Source organism: Gossypium raimondii, chromosome 13, assembly GCF_025698545.1.
Source record: "Gossypium raimondii isolate GPD5lz chromosome 13, ASM2569854v1, whole genome shotgun sequence".
Lineage (NCBI taxonomy): Eukaryota > Viridiplantae > Streptophyta > Magnoliopsida > Malvales > Malvaceae > Gossypium > Gossypium raimondii.
The window spans coordinates 40,863,708-40,883,938 of record NC_068577.1 but is presented as its reverse complement, the minus strand read 5'-3'; the positions used below and the strand labels follow the sequence as shown (position 1 = coordinate 40,883,938).

The 20,231-nt window shown below is 32.8% G+C and overlaps 1 protein-coding gene across 2 annotated transcripts; it reads left to right on the top strand.

Annotated features, from left to right (window-relative positions):
• The first annotated feature begins 6,328 nt into the window (after nt 1-6,328).
• On the top strand, nt 6,329-13,845 carry LOC105783871 (uncharacterized). Of its 2 annotated transcripts, none has more exons than XM_012609561.2 (13): nt 6,329-6,574; nt 7,305-7,488; nt 7,812-7,862; nt 8,953-9,083; nt 9,173-9,289; nt 9,395-9,514; nt 10,219-10,289; nt 10,659-10,828; nt 11,458-11,511; nt 12,767-12,876; nt 13,163-13,276; nt 13,367-13,492; nt 13,590-13,845. In XM_012609561.2, the coding sequence occupies exons 2-13, from the start codon at nt 7,315-7,317 to the stop codon at nt 13,615-13,617; spliced, it is 1,266 nt and encodes a 421-aa protein (XP_012465015.1). In that variant the 5' UTR covers nt 6,329-6,574; nt 7,305-7,314; the 3' UTR covers nt 13,618-13,845. The 2 variants fall into 2 exon arrangements, with proteins under 2 accessions (XP_012465015.1, XP_012465013.1); XM_012609559.2 differs by having other exon boundaries at nt 6,330-6,611.
• Nucleotides 13,846-20,231: the final 6,386 nt, after the last annotated feature.

The following is a 20,231-nucleotide window of genomic DNA, read 5'->3' as shown; positions in this document are numbered from 1 at the left end:
ATGCAACAATTAAGCTTCAGCTCATTCCTCTTCCCTAAAAGTCTGTTCGTGCATAGCAATAGACAAAAGAGTATTCACACATGGCCATTCAGCTCTTATATTCTTTTCACACTTGATGGCTGTTCAGAACCAACTTTTCACACATGGTGACCGATTGTCTTCACTAGTTCACACTAGAAACTGTTTTGTGTGCCCAAGACGTCACTAATGCTGCTGATGATCAATTGAATTCCCAAGGCAAATTTATTGAAAGGAATTAAGGCTTTGAGCTGCTCAAACAATGAACTCTTCAAGCTTAAGTAATCAGCTTAATTAATCAACTGAATTGGAACATTTAAGCTGCTGCTATTGCCATCTCCAAGGTCTAGGAATTTCCCAATTGATTGAACTTAGATCATAAGCTATTCTAGCTTATTAATTTAGCTCATTTAAATCTGTTTATTGTGACTTTCGGTTGGGCGTTCTTAGACTATAAATAGTTTGCTTTGTAATCGTTTTGGGGTTAGACAATATACTTTTTGAATCTTTTATGACTTTCAATTACTTTGTGAGTTTGTTTTCAACTCTCATTGTTCTCCAAAGACTTGTCTGACTTATCAAGTAACCCTTGTGGCGTCAACCTGTCTTTTTTTTTTCCGAACTTATCACTTTGCACCCAAAGTGTGGCGTTCAAATTATACCTAGGTTCCTATCATCCTTGATAGCGGGTCGAGGTTCCATTTTATCTGCTTTCCATCCATTTAACATTTATCCTACCTAAGTATTCATATAAGTCCCGGGTTAACACATTTTTATTGTGTTAGTTCGATCTTGAATTCTTAGTTGAATTCCATTCATCATTTCCTTAATCATTCCAAACCCCCATTGAACCTACCTGAACCAAAAATATCATCTATCTTTACCTTGTTCCTTCAAACTCTTTTAGCTTACTCAATTCACGATTGGGCACATCAACGACTCAACTCACATTCCCGAGTCGGTTCGTATCATATCTTTTGTGTTTCTGTCTTTCATGTTTTCCATACATAGTGAAATTGTGACAAATAAATATTAGCTCATTGATTGTCTAAGTTCAAACTGATGATAAGTGTAACACTCTTTACCCGAGACCGTTTCCGAAGTCGAGCTCGAGGTATTACTTTACTTAACTTATTAGTTCGGGGCATAAAAATTTGCTTTTAAAATTTATCTCACTATTTATGATAAAGCTGTCCACTCGTGCAGCAGTCACTAAAACATTTATAACTCGAGCTACGAAACTCAAAATTTAAACCCGTAAATTTTCCCTGAAACTAGACTCATATCTTCTTACCATAAATTTTTCAAAATTTTTGGTTCAGCCAATTAGTACAGTTTATTAGTTAAAGTCTCCCCTGTTTCACCACTTGACTGTCTTGACCTATTGCCACTAAAAATAAGTTTTCTCATTGTAGGATTTTCATATGATGTTCTAACTTGTTTCTACAGAAAATAGACTCAATAAAGAATCTAGACATATAAATTTAAACTCATAAATATTTTTTTAAAATTTTTAGTGATTTTATAAAATCAGAACAGGGGATTCTAAAAACAGTTCTGACCCTGTCTAACCAAAATTTACATATCTCAAAATATAAAATTCATTTTGCTACACCGTTATTTTTATATGAAAGTAGAGTCAATAAGATTTCATTCTATATATCATTAACATTTTAATTCATTTTATACTATCCTTGGTGATTTTTCAAAGTCATGTCACTGCTGCTGTTTGAAATCTGTCTCATTGCAAATTTTTACTCTTTTATGATTTCTATGCATGATTTATTACCTAAACATTTATAACAACAAACACCTTCATACTTAGCCATTTTAATAACTATTCCTCATCAAATAATTACACATCATTCTTTAGCAATATTATAAATACAAACATTCAAAATGACTAAGTCCCTATACATGCCATAGTTCAAACATAGTTCATCATAAAATACCAAGTTGTTGTTGTTGATAGTGTAGACGATCTCTGACGTCTTTAGGATCCTCGAATTTGATTAATAATGCTATATAAAAAAAAGAAAATAAAAAAGTAAGCATAATGCTTAGTAAGTTTACAAGTAAATAAATAACAACATTTAACACAATTAATAATACTCAAGTGACATAATCTTTAATTTCCTCTTTACTTACTTCCTTACTCGTTCTCTTGCTTGTTTACTTAGATAACTCATAATTACGACTTACTTTTCTCTTACTGAAACGTTGATTTTCAATGGGTAACATATTATACTCTTAACTCTTATAATTCACTTGAACTTGCCATTTATGCTTTTAACTGAACTTTCATGAACATAAGTTATTTACTAGCCCGTTGAGCCACATTGGAATAATAAGGATACTTGGGTCTCTTTCTGATAATAACATGCCAAAATCATGTCCCAGGCATGGTTTTACATGGGATGTTTCTTGTACTGCCAATGTCATATCCCAGATATGGTCTTACATGGGAGTTCTCATATTGGTGCCCATGCCATGTCCCAGACATAGTCTTATGGGGGACCTCTCATCTCGGTGCCAACGCCATGTCCCAGACATGGTCTTACATGGGACCTCTCGTCTCGGTGCCAATGCCATTTCCCAGACAGGGTCTTACATGGGACCTCTCATGATCTCAAGGATGCCAATGCCATGTCCCAGACATGGTCTTACATGGGATCTCTTTACCCAAATGTCATGACATTTGTATCCAATACATTCCTAATGTTTCAACAGGACTTTTTAACACCGATTCTCTGTCATCTCATACTTGAGTCAACATTAACTAAATTCATGAAATAAATATATAATTGTTGGGAAATAGCAATATTAATAATAATTATTAAAATATTTCATTTATTTACTGTAAACTTACCTCGGTACCAAATATAGCCAAATCTACCACTTAGTCTTCAATCTTATTCTTTCCTTGATCTAACCTCGAATTCCGTCCTTCTTGATTATGAGCTTGAGAAAGTGTGAAAATCCTAGCTATGATGCCCTTCAAATTTTGGCAGCAAGCTTTTTGGAGAAGATAATATTTTTGCCATCTTTTTCCCTTTTTATTCTTTTTATTATTCAATGACTAAAATACCCTTCATTAAAACTTTAGTTATTTTTATCTATGCATGCCTAATTTTGTCCATAGAAATTTTATGGTCTAATTACTATTTACGGACCTCTACTTTGATTATGCACTTTAAATAAATCCTTTATCATCTAAAACTCATATTTACCCACTTTTGCAATTAAGTCTTAATAGGCAATTTAGGCATGTAATCAATAAAATTTCTTATCAATACTCTAATACTTATATCTAATCACTCGATAAATCATAAAAAAAATTAATAATAATTTCTCTTTAAATCGAATTTGTGGTTACGAAACTACTATTCTGATAACCTTAAATTTGGACCATTACAATAAGTGACACCGTAAGAACGTTTACATTGCGAGAAAGATAACTTACTTCAGTAGATAATCTAAACAAGTTCGTAATCCCGTAAAAAATCAAAGTGAGCAAGTTATTCAAATACTCAGAAGGATTATTATGTCGTCTACAATTACAATTATGAAGATGGCTAGTCTTAACTATCGGAGCAGCTGACTCCACGGGTAGAGACATAGATGTACTTATTAAAAGAATGATACATTAGACTAGATCCAAGTTGAATTAATTCTAAATTCGTTTGTGAATTAAGTCACTTGTGACGTTCATGGTGTGACTTACCTAAATCCTAAGTTAGTCATTGACCATGCGTATGTAACTCATGTGCTTTGATATAAATAGAGTCATATGCTCTAAAGATGATCAAGTTGATAGCCGATATGTTGGGTACATGACTTGGGTATCGCATGGCTTTACTAGCAACAATAGAATTTATAGCTCAATTAAAGAGTTAACGATATCCTTTTAATTGACTGTGTAGATTGAGAAATATGAAACGCGGCCACGGGTTGCTTATTCTCGAACGAGCAATTTATCACAGTCATTAGTTGACACTGATCATATTAATTACTAAGAAGACACAATGGTGATAATGAGATAAAATAGGATTGTATTGAGTGAACGAATTTAACTCAAAAGAATCAATGATATCATATGAGGGTAACACACACATGACGAGGTCATTAGACAAAACAGTTGAATGAATTGCTTTTGTAAAGAGTACACAATAAGGAGTTTTCAATCATGGTACTTCTTGTGGACTAACTCTATGATTAAGTAAATTGTGAATTATCAGAATGATACTTCTGGGCATAATTGTAATTACTCGAGCCTAATTGTATATGCCCGATTGGTCCCTCCACTAGCTCAACAAAAGCTCGATCGGACTTGCATTTGATTTAGAAGAAAATTATACGACTTTGGAAATACTTCAGTTGAGTCGATTTATTCAATGTGATATTAAATTAGGTGGTTGTGTGAATCAATTAGAGAATATGATTAAAGAATTTTCTTGAAAAATTAATTTGGAAAGTCTCAGTGATTTTTGAGACAATTAATTTTGATCAAGTAAAATTAACTTAATTAAAATAAATATGATATTTTTGAAAATTAATTCTCAAGTCAGACAATTGGCCCACTGAGTAATTGATCTTGAAAATTGGACCGGAGATCAAAAATTGAACTTGAGAACCAAAACTCGAGACTAAAATCCAAAAAATTGGTGAAACATGCGCTGTGTATGAAATTGGACCAACAGTCCAACCGGTGGTTGAACTGGACCGATCATGCCATCAATAGCCTGGACTGAATTGGTCAGGCCCATTCGGGCTAAACAGTGATGGTTCGAGGTGCCAGGGAGAAGTGGCACTGACAATGGCACTGCCGAGCATGGCAGCTGAGACAGCAGTGATCCAATGGCTGACGGATGGTCATCAGTGATGTTTCTTTAACAGTAGAGTAATGAAAAAAAATTATACTCCTAGTGGGACTCTACTAGGTAACTTAATTTCAAATTAATTTTTCCAAAAAAAAATATTTTTTAATAAATTTAATATTAAATTTAATATAATATTTATCTAGATATTAATATGATAATATGAGATATTAAATTAAATTAAATATTTATTTGATAACATTTTATTAATTTAATATTAATATGATTAATTCTAATTCTAGTTGAACTCTCTCTAAACTCTTCTTATATAAGGAGAGCATGGATCATCATTCTTATATACTTGAGTTCAAGAAAAGTTGTAGAGAGAAAATTCTCTAAAGAAATTATTTCAAAAATTTCTAAAGATATTCTTATTATTTACAACTTGACCCAAGTGTTTAGAGAAAATAAGAACTTACCACATTGGTAATTTTTGTGAATTTTTTTATTTGAAGCAAGCCCACACTCGGAAAATATGAGCTTGAGAATAATAGAGAAGACTACTTGGTTGAAACGTTTATCCTAGACAAATCATAAATGTACGATTTTGATTAAGTGTTTATTACTTTAGATAACACAACTAAACTTTTTGTTTTTGGAAAAAAATTAAAACTTTGATTTTCCCTTACATCTATTTTTCATTGCATTTTTTGAACCCAATTTTCCAACAAGGACTTATAAGAGGTGTTGTCGGCCATTTCCCAAGGTTACATGTGTCTTTTGGTTAATGGTTTTGTATTATCTAGGTCTAGGTGACCTAATGCTTTTCCTCTCCCTTAAGTGTAGGCTGCCCTATTAGGATAATAAGTAAGCATACAACAAAAATGTTAGACAAGTCCCCTTTGTTAAGAGTGTGGTCTCTTGACATGTGCTCACCTTATTGTGGGCTGGCAAGGCTGGAGTTCCAAGGTCTTCGTCAATAGAATCTAGTCTTTGTTGTTGGTCTTCGCTCGAATGGGGTTTGGCGAAGTCTAGTGAGGTTGTAAGGTCGAGAGGTGAGCTCGTTGGATACCGTTGTTGGGCTTAAAAGGTATAGATATAAAAATATTAAGAAGATAATATTTTCTACTTATATCACATACTCATTCAATAATTTTATTAGATATTATTTATAATAATTAATTTTATATTATTTATAATAGATCTATCACGGTTGAGGCTGTGATTATCCTTGACCAAGAATTACTTCTTAAAAATTATAAAATTTTATTTTTATTAATATTTATATATCTTTATTATTATTTAAAAAAATATTTTTTAGATTAATAAACCAGTTAATAATTAATTATTATTATTTTTTTTTTTTGGTGATAGATTATGCTTTTTCAAATACATGCCAATACCAACAGAAGGTAACGAAATAAACGGATAACTTGACGCCCGAACAGTTGTATCTATTAACGACAAGGAGACTAATGGAAGAAAAGAGGCGGGTATTCATTCATTCGTATTGGTAGGCAGAAGAGAGATACACAGAGCATTCCAATTTACAAATGCCAAGTGTCGTGCTTTGCTAATGAATCCACTTGGCCAATATATATATTTTTTTGAAAATTACAGAAGCCAGTGCCGGTATCAATGGCATTTCACTCATCTTTCCTTCTTTTCTAAAATCTCTAGTTACCCATTTCTCCATTATATTCCTTTCTTCCTTCTCATTTTCTTCTCTTCTGTTTATGGTATTATTACTATTTCATATTTCCTTGTGTTAAGCTGGTATTTCTTTTCTCTCTCGCTCTTTCTTATTTTTCCTTGCATGTATGTCTATATATATGTATCTGATTTATGGGGGTTTTTTTTCATCTTTTTGTGTTTCGGCATTTTAACTTCAATATTTGAATTTGATCATGTATGGTGTTTTTCCCATATTATTTGTTTCATTGGAATTTGTTGATACCAATAAATCTTTAGATTGTTTTTGTTTAGAATCTTGGGAATCTTCATTTTTGAGGGGTGAGTGTCTATGGTTCTGAGTATAGGTTAAAATTCCATCCTTTTCTTTTAGGGAAGAAGGGAAGTGGAAAGAGAACAATGATTTCTCCTGGTTTTGTCTGGATAAAGAATATTTCATTGGGTGCTTCTTTGATCCTTTGTCTTGTTCAAAATTCATACAAAATGTTCTTTTTTCAGTGCTTTGGTAATTCCAATCGATAATTGCCTCGTACACTTTGCTTTTGCTTTCGTTTCTCCTAATGGTAGACTGCTCCTTAGTGTTTTTACTTTGATGCATCCATCTTTGTATTCTCCTGTGTTAGGAATACAATTTACATATGGATCATTAGCTATAAATGTATGAAATAGTTATCCATTATTGCCCCTTGAACGGCAAATTTCATAGTTCCATTTCCTTGCCTACCGTGTGATGTTTCTATCAATATTGGAGTAATCGAATCCAATGCTGTTGAGCAGTCCTGCCACGATGGTCAGCTTCAAATATTGGGATGACTGTGTTGATCCTGAGGATTTGGAAGCAATGTGGCAACAACCTGCAGTGAGAAAAGAGTGGATTGATGTTGGGGAGACTCAAGGACAAAAAGTTCACCTATCAAGGGATCCTGAAGGACAGCCTTATTTGACACAAACAGAGATGCGGGTACGCAACTTGAATACCATATTATCAATACTTCACTGCTATTAAAATTTGGGAAGTTTAATCTCAATAAGTAGTTTTCCATAAAGTTTGAATGGCTAAGAAGTTAAATTTTCTTTTATAACATTTAATCTTCCTTAAGTACTTTTGTTTTGGTTACTTTTAGATATTAGTCTGATTTTATCTTATTCGTTATTCCAACGCATTAGGATGATACAGTAATATACTTTGCTTACTCCTATACTACAATAATAATAATAAACTCAAGACCGTTAGATTTTGCCACAAGGTTTTTACTTCTAATTTATCTTATGGTGCTGTTTCAGGCTGTTGCTGAAATAGTTACTAGCAGACATTTTGATACACATATAGATCCGGTATGTCACCTATCACCTGGATTTGTCTCCTGTACCACTGATTTCCAGTCTTGATCATACAGAAATTTGTTATATGATTTTATCTTACATTAGTGTAAAGTTACTCTGGTCAGGCAGTATAATTACTGACAGAAACTCTTCTTAAATAATATGCATATAACAATGAAGTGTTACTATCATAATCCTAATTTCTGAAGACAAGGCTATTTTCAGGATACGCCATTTTCTGATGACATGAATATACGAATACCTTGAAATCTATACAATACAAATTATTAATGTATCAAAATTTTTATAAATTTAATATACCTTAAACACGATTATGACACTGCAAGTTTTTAAATCTATCCTGTTTGTAGGAAACCTTCCATCTCTCTCTTCCTTTCCTCTCTATTTGTCTGAATGAATCTTACTTTGTCCCAGATATTGGCTTTTGACCATTTTTGTTTTAAGGCAAATAAAGAGTTGAATTTTTAACCACTGGAGTTTGACTGAGGGTCAATACATTACAATAAAGATACAAAGTATTTACTCAAAGATATATCGTGAACCCCACCTTCATATATTTCATTCTCAAAAATGGATTCTACAACAGCTAAATTGTGTCAAGTTGGGGGGAATGCTATAAACATTAAAAATCCAATACCAGATGGTAATATCACAAAAGGTTCTGTTAAAAGGAACTGTCAATTTGAGGTGAAGTGAATGGATGGAGGCAAAAAAGATTGACACCGTACAGTCCAATGATGACTATTACTTTCTAAAATATGTCTTGTATTGACAAAAGGAAAATATACCATGCACAATAGAAAATTAAGTCAAGGGAAAAGACTAAATTTGCAGTGAATTGGCTACTTCCTTGTAGTACATTGTTTTGTAGCATGGCTATGTTATGTGCCAATATACTATGTACATCAGACTTTAACTAAGACTGCTTCAATCAGCCTAGCAAATAGTTGGTCTGCTTATGCTCTACTAAGAACATATACTAATAATGTTATCCATCCTAAATAATCTGTAGAAAAATTGAAGTTATAGTTATTACTTATTTCTAATTTTTAAAGTTTGACATTCTTTCACTGTTCTGCAGGAGATGATTTGTACTATTGCAGAACTTGAAAGTAATAGGCAGCCTCTTGCCGAGCAACATGATAAGAAATCCAAGGTCACTACAGTAGGAATCATGCAGATTTCACCAGCAACTGCAGAGTCGATGGCCAAGTACAATTTTATGTTTTCTAGTGCAGCTGCATGTAACTAAGCTAAACCTGATTTGGATTTATGAACTTGTAGTTTGAAAATTCTTGTAGGGAGTATCAGATTTCATTATACAAAATTGAAGGGGATCCAGATATTCTGTACAGGCCGTTCGTAAATGTATATTTCGGAGCAACCTACCTTAAATGGTTATCAAACTTTGAAAACAAGTGAGTTTGCAGTGAAGACCTTGGATCCATCTTGAATATATTACGTACTAGATGAGGTCAGTAAATAATTTGGTATCATTTCTCTCGAATGTTCTGAATTTGCAGAGTTAGAACTGAAGAGTTTATGGTCAGGGCTTATAAGGGTGGTACAAAGAAAGCAACTCATAAATCAACCCTGCCATATTGGAAGCGTTATATTTCTGTGAAAGAGACTTTTACACCCAGGTTTTTATTACCCCTCAAGAAAGTTCTGCATTTGAATAACAAATTTTACTCAAGTACTTCTTGAAACTTTCCAGTGGAAGATGTAGTCTTTTATCTTTATTTTCCTGGTTCTCTAGGGCTTTTGGTTTTTGCCTATTCATCTTCTCTATTTGTCGGATTGAAATTAATATTCTTCGTGGATGAACTTCCAACTCCAAATGGTTTTAACCCTGTACGCAGTTAAAATTTTTAGGTACCTTAAAGTGAAGAGAAAGTGCCAACAGCATGCACTACCTTCCAGTACTAGAATTTTCCTTCTCTGGATATTGTTTATAAACTTCTTATTTATTAGATTTGCATTATCATCCTTGAAATTCCTTCCCATTTTTTTCTTATGAAAATTGTGTTAGATTTTCTCTAAGTGCACACCGTGCTAGTCCAGCTTCATGTCCATTTTCTGGGTTGGATCATATATCAGTAAGGCTAAATTCTAGACAAGTCTTTTTTTTTGGTGTCATTAAACTGAAATTATTATCTGTGTGCTTGAAGTTAGAGTTTCCACTTCTTTGCTTTCACTTTAGCTTATCTTGTTTATCTTCTGAAGAGCAAATATTTGTCCAAATTGAAGCTATGCTTCCTTGTGAAGCAGATATAAACCAGTGAAAAATGAAAAGTTAACAGCTATGATAATAGAACTAATCTATCATTATTGGTTTGTCGTTCAGGTGCAGAAAACATTCTAATGGTCCGACTACTCAAGCACCAACTTCAACTGCACTGGATTCATCGAACTCAGGTTGTTCCCCTCTTATTTACTTGAGGTTATTTCCATCTCCTTTGGAAATAAAGTGGGAAAACTGAGGCAACCTCTACGCTTTCTTTCACAAGTAAACTGTTAGATTTTGTACCCTTTGTGTTGCATGAAGTAAAAGTTTAATCTGAACAATTCAAGAAGTGAGACAGTAATAATCCAGTAAAATTTAAAATTATCAAGAATAACATGTAAGGATAATCTTCTAAATTCAACATTTATTTGCTGAAAATGGAGCATATAGATCTGGGGGGCATTATCTCTATCCTCTCAGAACATCGTTTTCTGCTTATTTGTTTTGCATCTCAATACTGCTACCTTACATGCCTGTTTTTCTTTATCGGAGAGCTGCAGATGATGCCTGCCTGTATTGGGACTCCAGAGTTTCCCCCGAAGACATGAGAGAGATGTGGAATAATCCTGAAATCTGCAACGAGTGGAATAAATCTAGTCAGAAAAGGGGAAAAGTGCTATTTACCCTTGATAGTGAGAAGAACCCATGTCTTTCTCGTTTAGAACTGAAGGTCTGATCCATATACATTTTTCCTCTTTGACATTTTATCAAGAGTGCATATAAATATAATATTCTTTTCAAGGGTTAAAATTTATGTGCAAGTTATGATTTTCTTGGGCCAAATGTTGTAGGATCCTTAGGTACTATACTCTAAGTACAACAGGATAAGGTTTGGCAACTGAAATTGGGAATACTGCTAATAAAAGTTGTTTGAAGGCTTGGTTTAGAGGATATTTGGTTACTAGAAATAGAGACCTTATCAGCCGAACAATTTTGGTTGATAAGCATGGAGAAATTTTTTTTCCCCTGTTGAGCATAATGGAGGAGATTTTAATGCTGTCGGGATAACGCTCAAGGTTGTTTAAGCAAGCTGTCACACCTAGACACACTCAAAGAACTTACACTCCTGTTTCTGGAAAACTTCTAACTGCCATGGTGATAAACCAAATGCACATGATGATATAGACATAATTTGAATGGAAATGAATAAAAAAATAAAGCAAACAACTATGTTATTCCTTTGAAGTAGCTTATAATTATTCATTAACACATGCATGTAAATAAGTATTGCCAGAAGTGTTCTTTTATTTTGCTTTACATCTTTACTTTTTCTTGAATCATTGGCATGTCTTGTTGCAGGCAGTTGCAGAAATAATTGTTAACAATTACTTCAGTACAATGGGAATAAAACCAGTAAGTATGGAGTTGGATAAAGAAGGTTGGCAGAATAAAAGTTAGCTAATATTTAGGTTTTTATTCTTATTTTCAGAACAACTGTTTTACTGATTTCTTTTTTAACCAAAGCTCATCTGTTCTACCAGCCTGATTAAACTAGACACAAAGTCAAAAGTGGTTCACACTTCACACACAATTTAACTCTATGATTCAAATTTTCAGAAAGATACGAATAATTTCTTATGTAAGTGCATAGTGCTACATTATGGGTGATTGGGTATGTCACCACCAGTGAAAAGTTGGATTTCAACAATTTCAATTTGCTTTTTATAATAGAAAGGTTTGCTTAGCTAAATGAACTATGAAATCTAAAGAGCTACGCTGATGGTGGCCCTAGACTAAAAACCTGATCAACAAATATGCTTCCCAATAAATGTCCCACATTGCCAATCTAATCCTCCTTCTAAAAAGGAGCATCAAATGTGCTTTTGGATAAAAATTATCCAGGCCCCCGCTATGCTTCAAAAGCATCAGTTCTGCAACACCCTGGAGATTTTTTCTCTTTTTGCGTTTTTTGGCCATTTGACATCTTGTGGCTGAGTTTATCCCTAGAGGGCTTTTAGTATCAAGGAAAATGATCACTTTCCATGGAGATTTCTATATTTAACTTTCCTGAGAATGTAAGGTTTTTGTAAGTATTTCTGACCTGAACTGAATCTAGTGGATTAACGTTTAAAGTTTGCTCCGGTCACTTCTTCTTTTCTTTCTTTTGAGAAAATGCTCTCTTTAATTTTCAATTCCTTCAATTATTACTGATCCACCAGTCCTTTAAATTTCCTTCTCTTGCTTTTTAGTATCGCATAGCTGTTCTTTCTTGGTGATTTAGTTTGTCCTACTGAGCAATGGCTAAATCTAGATACCCTCGTGGTCTCTTGATGGTCCTGAGTAAACCTACAAGGCCCATGAGGGTATCTAGATTTTAGCATATTGTTCCCAGTAGGACAAAAAGGAAATGATATGAAATATGAAGCTGTTTAATCACCTTTTCTTTCTTATTTTAATGTGCTTCACAAGCTGAGTTTTCCTAAGATGTTTGGATATGTACATGGACCTTCACGTGCACAAGTGTGCAAATGTGAATGAATACAAGTAGGAAAAATGAAATCCGAGACAACTAAAGTTTACATGAACAGGATGCAGTAAATACTTGACCTATGTATTTTTGTATTTTGGTTTTGTCCAACTTTTGTTTTGACACAAACATTCTGTACAGACGGCACTTTGTGCTCTGGCTGAGATGGTTAGCATGCGCAACGTAGACGGGACTGAAGAACGAGCAGGACTAATGGGAATTGACTACTCTACAGCTTTTCGGCTTTACACGTGAGTGAAAATCTAAATGAAACAACATTTCTTTACCATCAAGAATAGCAATCCAATAAAAAGTTTAATTACACAAATAGTCTGTGCCTTCTGAATCAAATGACAGTTGTTTCATGCAACCTAGATGCGATATCAGATTTGTCATAAGAAACGAAAATAAATTTACCATCTAAAAATGTGGTTTAGACACAATAATTACTTTAAGATTAAAATAGCGTTGCTTTAGCATACTATCAGTTTATAGCAGTGATAAAATATGTCTGAAACTTGTAATTTTGGTGTGAAGAGAGGTGGGATTCAGGGATTATCCGATAGATTACGAAGAAGATCTCACCAAACCATTTGTGTCCATGTATTTTGGGGCGGCATATTTCGCTTGGTTATCAATGTATGAAGGGAGGTAGGTTAACTCTCCTATAGTGACATTTTATTGTGGCTGGTCATATTTATTCCGTAGCCTTACAAAGTTGTGGCATTTTGGCACAAACAGCGAAAGGGATCTGCAATTTGTCATTCAGGCTTATATTTCCGGACCGGAAAATGTAAATCCTGAAGGGATGTGTCCGGAGTGGGCTAAATTCGAGCAAACATTGGCTGGTTTTGAGTTCCGAGAGAGGTATACATGTAGAATTTCTTAAATGCTTTAACAAATGTATGTATGTATGAGTGAGTGACTTTGGCTTTGGCTTTGGCATTGATGCATGCTTCTTCAGGAACGGAGGGAGGTGCACCGTCATGTGACTTGATTGATATGATTATCTTCTCATCACCAATTTGGGGAGTTGCATGGGATTGGGGTGCACTTTGATTTGGATTTGAAGATTGATACAAACACCAAATACGCCTCTAAATGCTGTTATAGTAAAGATGGATGATTGACATTTGTGGGCAGCCATTTTTTTATTTTCTTTATTTTATTTTAACTTTAAATTCATTTTTTGAGAATTAAATAATACTTATATATATATATATTTAAAATGTCCTCAAACTATATAATAACATATTTAAAATGTAATCGTAGTGTTTTACCTTAATAAACTCATATTCTTTAAAATATATTGATAAGAGACCTTAATTTTAATAAATTGGTGGCATTGATTGATAATATGGAATTTATTTTGAGAAATTTATATGGAAATTATTTATTTATTTGGAAAAACATATAAGTTAAAAAGAAAATTTTATCTTTTCTTTTATCACAAATATATTGCGATCAATATGAATATCTAACTATAAAATTAAGTGCATGTATTTAACCTAATAAAATTTTAAATAATTGTAAAATAAAAAATATTTTTTATATCTTTTAAATACGTTAACGTTGCTTTCATCAAATCTATTCATCCTTTGGTAAAAGATTTAAACAATTTCATTGACTCAAAAAATTAAACAATTTTATATTTTATATTTTACCTTTTATTATAAAATTTTATTAAATTAAAATAGTTTTACAATAAAGTCGTGATAATCTTATAAATATATGTTTATGATTAAAAGGACAACTTTTTTATTCATGTGTTTTGTCCAAATAATTTATATGCAATTTTGTGTAAATTTCATGTCATCCAAAATGCCAACAAACTATAGTCGAGATGTTTAATGAGTATGTATTAAAGAAGAGGGGTTCATTTAGAGTTTTTTTTTTTTTTTTTAAAAAGACTTATTATAAAGGGGTAAACTACAAAAATAGTCATTTTTGTTTGCCTCAGGTTACATTTTAGTCACTTATGTTTGAAATGTTATGTTTTAGTCACTTATGTTATTATTTTGTTACGAAGTGATCACTCTTCCATTAAGTTCCGTTATCTACCTAATGGTAATCCTACGTGGCAGTCCAACTAGATTTTAAGTGCCAACTTGGATTTCCTAATGGGATGAGAATAGATTTTTAATTAAATAAATTTAATTAATTAAAAATTTTAAACCCTAAATCTTAGTTAAAAAATCGTTCATCTCCCCCTTTTTTTAGTTTTCTTTTTCAGTTGACTGAGAAAGCTATCATCAGAATTTTTTATTCACGTACAAAAACAACAGAGGATTCAATGAAGGTCCAGGTATGTCTTCTTCACCAATCCACTAACCCTAATCAGTAATCTAATGTTCTTATCTCCCCAAATATCTTGCTTCCTCTGAAATCTCCCTACCAACGAGTGCCGACAGCCACCAGTCACCACCGACCACCGTAATCCAAAGCAGTGACGCACCTTCACTCTCTGGTCACTTCACTCACCACCGTCCAATATTTCAAGGCTCAAGCAACCTGCACTCTTCTGGGTTCTCCACTGTCGTCGCTCATCATTGCTGGAACCCCTTTTACCTTCAAATTTATATTATTTCCATGTTCCTGTGTTTAGCATGTTCCATTCAAATTTATATTATTTCCATGTCTCTGTGTTTAATTTTCTCTCTCAAAAAAAGGAGAAAGGTTAAAAAAATTTATACCGTAGTTATTCAAAAATAGTTTAGTACTTGTTTTTATATCTGAATATGGTGTTTTCTTGCTTTAATAGTTTATATTGTAGTTATTCAAAAATAGTTTAGTACGTGAATAATTAGTTTTCAACCAAGACTTAGTTTATACTGTAGTTATTCAAAAATAGTTTAGTACGTGAATAATTAGTTTTCAACCAAGAATTAGTTTATACTGTAGTTATTCAAGAACACCATCTTTGATAAGCACAAAATTTAGAATTAGTTTTCAACCAAGATGATTCTATTTGGATAAAATAGGAAGCATAACTCTTACCAGCAAGTCCTTCATATGGTGTTCTTTGATCCTCAATACTCTCTTGTCAACTATTACCAATGGTCGACAAACTCGACCTCCATTAGAAGAAATATACACACACCTCTGATCAATAATTTCAAATCTCAACAATCAGTAAATATTAAAAAAAAAGATGGAACGATGAAAACTACTAGTGATACCTGCACTCTAGTCCAATTTTAAAAAAAATCATAGAAAACAGATATAACCACATATGCAGACAGGAACACCACAATTTAAAAGGGATTAGATTAGACCATGAACACAGTGAGATTTAGCTTTAATATATGTGAGTTCATGAGTACATATGCATGTGTACATCATGTAACTATGTGGTGAAGCTGGCATTTGAAAAACAAATCATCCACAATTTTTTTCTTTTCCATCTTAAAGCTAGTTTTTGAGCATATACCCCACAACTTATCTGTAAAGAATCCCATTGCATAATTACTGAGATAAACTGATTTATCTTCTACACTTTCTACTGTATAGTTGTTATTTATTCAACTTCCTATGATAGGTGAGGATTTAAACATCTATTCACAGGCCATTTATTTTAAATTCCTGAACTTACCCACTAAAATACGAGTTTTGAAAATTATAAACTACACAGACATGAGACATACACATGGGTAACAACAATGCCATGTAATAGAAATGATATGGCAACCCAAATTTTAATACAGAAGCTTCTACAAGGGACGATATTAAAGCAAGAAAGAGATCAACCAGACTTGTTACACTGAAGATTCACAAAGGAACTTTCTTAAAGAAATGGAAAGTAATTACGTTGTTGTCTCCCAAAACATGGACTTTAATTTTAACTTAGGTGTAGTTTGATGCAAATGTATATGTTCAGCTTTTCATTTTAACTCAGGTGTCAAGACGTGAATAATGATTACTGTTTTCATGTTCTAGATTATGTATTTTAATGTTGTCCGAATGTGAATATCGACTGTTTTCTGACTGTCCTAAAATGTTCATAAATTCATTAGTGATGTTGTTTGAAATTGAACTAAAGTTGAGATAATGTTTTTAGAGGTTTGAATTGTTGTGCAATTTGTTGATACTAATATAATGTTTTATTTTTCCTTTTTGGTATAGGTTTTGAAGTTGAACAAAATACTTTAGGGGGAGATTTTGGAGGAGAAGCGTCTGACTTAGATGATAGTTCATATAAAGCTTATGAGTCAGGTACTCCTTATTCTGATTCTTTTGAGTCTGATGGTGATAGGGTAGATGAACTAGAGGTTGAACTAGTAGGTGAAATGATATAGAAGGAGTGACCACTTACTGGGTTCAAGTTTTTGGAGTTTAGAAGATGATTTTGATAGTAACAGTGATGATGATTTGAATAATAACGTGGATTATGATAAATATGGGAATAAAAAGTACCCTCTATTCAATTCTGAAACTGATATGATGAACCCTATATTGATAAAGGGTTTGGTTTTCCCTAGTAGAGACATTTTAAAAGATGCAGTTAAACAGTATGGGAGGATAAATACGGTAGAAACCAAACTAACTAGGAATGACAAGCTTAGGGTGAAAGCAGTCTGTGTACCTAGTTGTCCATGGACGTTATGGGCATCCAAGTTAAATCCCAAGGATCCAATGGATGAGATTTGGCAAATTAAGAACTTAGTCAACCACCATAAGTGTGGCAAGGTAATGAAAAATAAGAATATTACTTCAAAGTGGATGGCTAGACATGTAATGGCCTAAATTCAAGGTTATCAGAACAGTGGTTTCGGTACCACAAATCTGATGAGGAAAAATTTATTTTTCTTATATTTTTATGGTCTACGAGTTCACAAAATTATTTTGTGAAAATTTCGTTCGAAAATTTCAACGTTTGGGCACTCAATTTAGTCAAAAGGACTAAATTGTAAAAAGTGCAAAAGTTGAGTTCTATATGTTAGAGGTGTCAAATTGTTATGAAACTTTAAATTGGAGGTCCTTATATGGTAATTAGACCGATGGTTAAGTTGGTAGACAAAAATGGACATGAGATAGGTGAAATAGGAAATTTTTAAGTTAGGGGTAATTTGGTAATCTAGTAATAAAAAGAATTAAAAAGGGAAAAAGATGGCCACAAATATCATCTTCTCCATAGTGAATGAAATCAGCAAGGGGGAAGCCATATTTAGGGTTTTTCAAGGTTCCAATCTTCATAGTAAGTGATTCTAAGCCCCGTTTTTAATATTTTTTTACGTTTTTGAGATCCTAATAGCTTAATTTAGCTTATTCTAGCAATAATTTAACCTAGGGTTTATATTTGGAAAAATACCCATATGTGAAAAGTGTTTATTTTGATGTTTTATGATAGAATATGAAGCTAGAAATTATGTTAAACAACTTTTGCTAGTTGATTTTAAGCGAAAACGAGTAAAACCGCATAATCGGTAAAATACCTAATGTTCATAAATACATGTTAGAGTGGGAATTTGATGTTGTCATAGAAGAGAAAAATTTTCAGAATTTTATAAAACATAAGAATAAGAGATGAAGTTTAATTTCCGAGCCTTGGGGCAAAAATGTAATTATATAAAAGTTTAGGGGCAAAATCATAATTTTGACAAAGTTAGAGTCGAAGGTTGTTTTGATGAATGTGAGTATTAAATAAGTTAAATTTTCTATTTTAGATCAAGAAGAATGAAACTCAATGTTAGATAAAAGGAAGAATACAGTTGAAGACTAAGTTGGTGAATTGGGCTATATTTGGTACCGAGGTAAGTTTACATACAATATTTCAATAATTATTACTAATACTGCTATTTTATAGCAACTATGAATTTATTCCATGAATTTTTTTGATATTGATTCAAGTATAAAATGATAAAGAATTTAATATTAAAAAAGTCCCGTTGTTACATAAGGAAAGTACTGGATACGGATGTCATGACATTTGGGTAAAGAGATCCCATGTAAGACCATGTCTGGGACATGACATTGGCATCATTGAGATCATGAGATGTCCCATGTAAGACCATGTCTGGGACATGGCGTTGGCACCGAGATTAGAAGTCCCATGTAAGACCATGTCTGGGACATGGCGTTGGCACCGAGATGAGAGGTCCTCCGTAAGACCATGTCTGGGACATGGCTTTGGCATGTTATGATGAGAAGAGACCCAAGTATCTTATTATTCCAATGTGGCTCAACGGGCTAGTAAACGAATCATATACATGAAAGTTCAGTTAAAAGCAAAAATGGCAAACTCAGGTGAGTTATAAGAGTTAAGAATTTATTAAATTAACAATTGATATTCAATGATGCAGCAAGAGAAGAGCAAGTTATGCACACAAGTGTACTAAGTAAACAAGCAAGAGAACTAGAATGAGACTAACTAAAGAGTAAACTAGAGATATAAACACTTGAGTTTAATTATTTGTGTTTAATGTTGTTATTTATTTGCTAGTAAACTTACTAAGATTTATGCTTACTTCTTTTATTTCTCTTTCTCTTATAGTATTGCAAAGCTACTTCAAGGATCCTAAAGAAGTCGGAGATCGTCCACGCTATCAACCACAACTGCTCGGTATTTCATGATGAAACACGTTTGAGTTATGGCATGTATAGGGATTTAGTTATTTTGCATGTTTGTAATTATGATTTTGCTAAAGAATGGTGTGTAAGTATTTGATGATGAATGGTTATTAAAATGGTTAAGTATGAAGGTGTTTGTTGTTATAAGAGTCTAGGTGATAAATTATGCATGGAAGTCATGAAAGGGGTAAAATTTTGCAAAGAAACAGAATTCAGGCAGCACAGTGACGTGACTTTGAAAAATCACCTAGGATAGTATGTAATGAGTTATAAGGTGAATGATATATAGATTGAAATATTATTGAGTCTACTTTCATAGAAAAATAATGGTGTATCAAAATGAATTTTATATTTTGAGATATGTTAATTTTAGTGAGATAGGGTCAGATCTGTTTTTGGATTCCCCTGTTCTGAGTTTAGAAAATCACTAAAAATTGTACAAAAATATTTATGAGTTTTAGTTTATATTTCTAGAATCCTTATTGAGTCTATTTTCTGTAGAAAGAAGTGGTAACACCATATGAAAATCCCACAGTGAGAAAACTTATTTTTAGTGGCAAGAGGTCAGGACAGTTAAGTGGTGAAACATGAGATACTTTAACTAATAAACTGTACTAATTTGCTGAACCAAAAAGTATAAAAATTTTATTGCAGGAAGATATATGAGTCTAGTTTCAGGGAAAATTTATGGAATTAAATTTTGAGTCCCGTAGCTCAAGTTATAATCAATTTAGTAACTGCTGCACGATTGGACAGATTTGCTGTAAATAGTGAAATTAATTTTCAAAACAAGTTTTTATGCTCCGAATTATTAAGATAAGCTAAGTAATGCCTCGTGCTCGACTCCGGAAATGGTCTTGGGTAAGGAGTGTTACAATACATTATTTACACAAATTTCAAGTTGATCCTAATTATTCCTTAACATCCTTACAAAATGATATTATGGTGGATTTTGGAACAATAGTGTCTCGAACTAAATGTATGAGGGCTAAGATTAGGGCTCTGGAACTAGTTCAAGGGAATCACAAAGCCCAATAAG